General features: G+C 26.3%; 1 protein-coding gene across 2 annotated transcripts; it reads left to right on the top strand.

The window, feature by feature from the left end:
* The first annotated feature begins 873 nt into the window (after positions 1-873).
* On the top strand, positions 874-4,325 carry LOC120071781 (CRIB domain-containing protein RIC4-like). Of its 2 annotated transcripts, none has more exons than XM_039024164.2 (3): positions 874-1,229; positions 1,589-1,747; positions 3,969-4,325. In XM_039024164.2, exons 1-3 carry the CDS (start codon positions 1,094-1,096, stop codon positions 4,187-4,189), a joined length of 516 nt encoding a protein of 171 aa, XP_038880092.1. In that variant the 5' UTR covers positions 874-1,093; the 3' UTR covers positions 4,190-4,325. The 2 variants fall into 2 exon arrangements, with proteins under 2 accessions (XP_038880092.1, XP_038880090.1); XM_039024162.2 differs by having other exon boundaries at positions 881-1,229; positions 1,586-1,747.
* The last annotated feature ends 818 nt before the right edge of the window (positions 4,326-5,143 follow it).

Genomic DNA, 5,143 nt, shown 5'->3' with positions numbered 1-5,143 from the left:
AGTTGATTCATCATTATATATACATATCTGTGTGTGTATATATATATATGAAGGATGTGTGGTTTGCATAACAATTATTGATTAATCTCTTAACACAGGTTTGAATCTAGCTAATTCATAGGATTTGCAAACCCAGTATTATCAAATATATATTTAATTTTGTTAAATTTAAGCTAAATAAACTTTAATTCATGAGTCACTTCCTTAATTAGAGTATATTAAACTCATACAACAAATTCTAAAAGTTAATATACTTAATATCATTCCAATCTTGAGTTAATAGACAGATACAAATTACTCCTAACACGTCCAAGTTTGTATCTATTAAACAGTGTTTTAACTTTAAAATCTATCTTAAACAATTTACCGAACTTTCAATTTCATATCAAATACAAATTCATAAACATATTTAATAGGTCCATAAATTATTAATTTTTAATCTAGTAACTCTATATATTGAACATTAATTAATCTATTTGATTTAAAATTGAAATATATGTCACTTAAAGATATTAAACTATCAATTTTGTATCAAATAAGTTATTGAGTCAAGAACCTATGAGACATAAATTTGGACATAGCCATCGGCCTACTAAACCTTAGGCATCCAACTAACCCAAATAGGAACAATGAAATGATTAAAGATGTTGAGTTTGTTATTTAGGTATGAAATAGAAACCCTCAGTAATTGCTAGATTCTTTATTTATTTATTTTTTTTCACGTCCAAACATACCCATCAAGTGGAATTAACAAATCCTTAACTCAATTAATTAGGTCTTTTTTTAAAATTATTTAATTATTTTTTTCTTTTTTTTGGGTACCAACAAACCCCACTTTACTTGTAGCTAAAAAGGGTTTGAGATTGTATACGTAAAAATGATTGTAGCTTTATATCAAAGCTACTGCCCACAGCCAAACGTTATTATTTCATTATAACAAACCAATTCCATTTCCCCGAAATGGGTTTTGATTTCTCTCTTTTTCTTTTTTTTTCTCCTCTAGAAAATTAAAACTATTATTTGATTTCTCAATCTCTTTCTTTCTCTTTGAATGTGAAAAAAGAAAAAAAAAAAAAAAAGAAGAAAAAGAAAAATGAGACGTAAAATGGAGAGATTGGTTCTTCTTCCTTTCTCTGTGGGATGTATCTCTGAATCAAGTGTTGCTGTGGGAATTCAACACAATAATGCATCAACTTCCAAACCACACCCCATCTCTTCTCCTACATCAAGTCTTTCTCTCTTCTCTCTCTCTCTTTTCTCTTCCTTATCTATGTCGTCTCCACCCCGGTCCGAGTAGAAATTCTCTTAGAGAGTAGCAAATAATTAGATGCAGTTCGGTTTCTTATTCATATTCATATCTCGTTTCTTATTTTCGAGTGAAAATTTTGAAACCAACATTTATATGGTTTTGAAACATGTTTTAAAATTATTATTTTTAGATTACTAATTAAATGTACTCTTATTTTAGATATATAATTTATTAAGTGAATATATATGTTTATTTTCGATTTTTCGACAAACTGAGGTATGTTTTTGGTAGGAACTTACGTGGATTTTGTTTTGGTTTGGTTTTGTTATATGGAAGAAGGTGAGAAAGATGAAGATGGGAAAGAAGAAGTTGGTGGTGAAACCCTATTAGAGGAAAGCTTGAAGAACTCTCAGAGGTTCACAGCACTTGCAAAGCCTAATATTGGAGTTGGTTTTCATAGGCTTTACAAAGGTTTCAAGAACATCTCTCAATTATTTGGTGAGTTTTATTTTATTTTTCCGGAAAATTAAATATATCAAAGAAAACTTTTTACCGATAGAAAAAAATGTTAAACTATTTATAAAAATAGTAAAAAACATATTGATAGAAATTGAATAGATGTCTATCATTGATAGAGACTGATAGAAATCTATTAATGTTTTTGCATAATAGAAACTAATAGAAGTCTAAAATGATTAAATTTTGCTATTCTACATAAATAGTTTACCTTATTTTTCTTTTTTGAAAATCCCCCTGTACCAAATAATATTTCTTTTATTTTTTATTTTTGCTTTTTTGTTTTTTTTTTTTTTTTTTCAATACTTTTGTCTAGGTTTGTTTAGTTTGTTGTTTGAAATTTAAACACGGATCCTTTTTTAAAGTTTTTTGTTTTTTTACTCACCTGCTGATTATATTTTGAAAATCAAGTCATATTTTGTGAAAAAAGAAACAAAAGTATTTTTTAAGGATTCAAAGTTCTCTTTTAAAAAGATCAAAACTATGGTAATGGAATTGGGAGGACATGAACATTAAATTTTAAAAAACAGAAAATTAAGAACAAAATTTTAGTCAGACGGAACCATAATTTTCTCTCAATAAAATATTCACAATTTTCATGTCATTTCAATTTATTTTTTGTACGTTTATTATGGACTTTATGAAACAATAGAAAATGCATAATCTATTTGATAATTTAGGTCATATTTGATAACCATTTGATTTTTAGTTTTTGTTTTTTAAACTAAGTCTATTTTCATCCACAATTGTTACATTAATTTATTAAAATGGTTGAATTCTTAGTCAAATTCCAAAAACAAAAACTACTTTTTGAAAGCTATTTTTTTAATCATCAAAATTTGACTTGGTTTATTAAACTATTAATGAAAAGTAAATAATAAAGAAAGAAATTTGAATGTAGAAGTAGTGTTCATAGCCTTAACATTTTGGTTTGTTGTTTTCTGTTTGTAAAATACATTTACATTTATTATTTATATCTTTCTTCTTTGTATTCTAATCTAATTTCAAAATCATTTATGAAATGGACTGTTTTCACATAAAATAAAATGAGTCTAACTTATTTATAGATATAACAAAATGATACTATCTATTAGTGATAGAGTATCATAAATCGTAATAGACATCTATTTAAAAAATAAAGTCATAAAAAATAAGCATAATTCAATTAATTATAAAAAAAAGAAGAAAAAATACTTTAAAATAAAGTCACAAGGATTTTAGATAATAAACAAACACTCTAATAAACAAACACGAAATCTAAGAACACAGTCAAAATAGAACTACCACTTAAAAAATTACTTTTTATATATATATATATATATTATTTGAAATTTTGTAACCATTATATTTTTTAAAATTAGAAAAATGTACTAAAGAGACACGAGTCAACAGAACCAACTTAATTTTGAAAGTTAAAAAACTAAATATAAATTCGGAAAAAATACATTGTTCTTCTTTGATTTTGGGTTTAATTTCTATTTGTCTTTAGGTTTTAAAAATTACACTTTTAATTCTTAACTTTTGAGTTTGATTTTAATTTAATCCTTTGATTTCAACGTGTAACAATTTTACCTTTGATCCCTTGATTTCAAGATTTATATTATTAATCTCAATTTTTATTAAATACTCATTTTCAGTCTTTGATGATATTGTCTATTAATTAATTAAAATAATTATGAAGTGAAATTTTAAATATACAATATTGTCTATTAATTAATTAAAAATAGTTATGAAGTGAAATTTTAAATTTAATTTTAATAACCATGAAAAATAGTGAAACTTAATTACAATTCTTTTATTTTTTAAAAAAATTAATTAAAAGACAATAACGTTAAAGACAAAAAGCAAGTATTTAGTAAAAAGTCGATGTTGAAAGTGTAAATCTTGGAATCTATGGATCAAATTGAAAGAAAATTGAAGTTCTTAAAAGTAATATTGTTATATTTTGAAACCTGGGGACTAATTTAAAGTAAACTCAAAATTTGAGGCCTAAAATTGTAGCATTTTGAAAAATTTGAAGACTAAATAGAAACTAAACCAAAATCTAGAAATAAAAAATATGTTTTTTTCTATAAAATTTTACCAAAGTGAAGCTCTCATTTTCACTATCATATTAAAGAAAAGGTTGATTAATGATCATTATAAATCAAAACCCTAATGTTTACTTTTTCTTTTGTGGGTAATGATATTATTTTGGAAAAAGTGTACAAAGATGAGATGGAAGAAATGGAGATGGATATGGAAATAGGATCTCCCACAGATGTGAAGCATGTGACACACATAGGATGTGATGCCACCACAAGAGATGATGCCAATTCTTTCATTGCTTGGGAAACTCTTCTAGCTTCTTCTTCTTGGAGGCAATTTGATGATCAACTTTCAAACCCTAAACATTTACCTAATATTCTTGGTCATTCCATTTGAAAAATCTCTCCATATATAATATTTTATCACTACTTATGTGCAAACAAATGTATGGTGTTCTTGTTCTTGTTTTCTTTCCCTTTTTTAATGCATGTTTGATGATGGTATTCATATGGATATATGCATATTTAATGTCTCTCCAACGTCATTTATTTTTCATTTTCTTAATTTATGTGTAAGTGATACTTTTATGATTTTCTTGATACAACTCCTATATATTATTGGTATAAGATATATACTCTTAATTAAAAAATTAAAAATTTGAATTTCCTCTCCGTATTATTTTTCTCGAGATTTGTTTTTTAATAAATTGGTCCATTCATATGGAAGTTGTGCAAAGGCACATGTGAGCTTACCAACAATACATTGGAATGAAAAAGACCATGAAATTAGGGCCACTATAAAGTAGTTAAAATGAGACTTTGAATGATCTATTGATGAGTTATACCAACGAATTTCTTTTTGGGTATATGCAAGCAATATTTTAAGTAAGGTTAACCCAAGCTTCTCCCACTATCCAAATTGGAGAGTGCATTTCATTTCAACAATAAGTCAATAGAGAAGATGATCTCACAGTCATCCTTATGCGATTTCTCAAATGCTCAAGGTTCTTTTTAAAACAAAGTTGGCGATATAAGGCCTCTCACCCAATCAATACCAAAGTAATGCAAATGTAGTGACAAATAAAGCTAACCATGGTTAATTTAACCCAAGGAGTTACAACTCTAGTTACATGGCAAATCAATGACAAATGAGACTAAAAAATACATAAAAGGGCCAGCAAACACATTCTTGATGATCATATCGTGTTGTTTCGATAAAAATCATTCTTTGACTTGTAACCAAATAATTGCTAGAAACGATTTCGCCAACATGCAACTTAAATAGATTGCAAAGGTACTCAAATCTTTCAGAATAGAGACCCTTTGTCATTATGTGTGCAAGGTTGTGGGA

The sequence above is a fragment of the Benincasa hispida genome, chromosome 2 (genome assembly GCF_027475165.1).
Source record: "Benincasa hispida cultivar pf3 chromosome 2, pf3_genome.v1.1, whole genome shotgun sequence".
Lineage (NCBI taxonomy): Eukaryota > Viridiplantae > Streptophyta > Magnoliopsida > Cucurbitales > Cucurbitaceae > Benincasa > Benincasa hispida.
Note: the sequence above shows the minus strand (reverse complement) of the source record. Positions and strands in the feature narration are given on the sequence as shown.

Coding starts and splice junctions, on each gene's coding strand:
- LOC120071781 (XM_039024162.2), top strand. CDS start 1,094: ATGAGACGTAAAATGGAGAGATTGGTTCTTCTTCCTTTCTCTGTGGGA. Junction 1,230..1,585: donor CATCTCTTCTCCTACATCAA/GTCTTTCTCTCT, acceptor GTTATATGGAAG/AAGGTGAGAAAGATGAAGAT. Junction 1,748..3,968: donor GAACATCTCTCAATTATTTG/GTGAGTTTTATT, acceptor TTTTGGAAAAAG/TGTACAAAGATGAGATGGAA.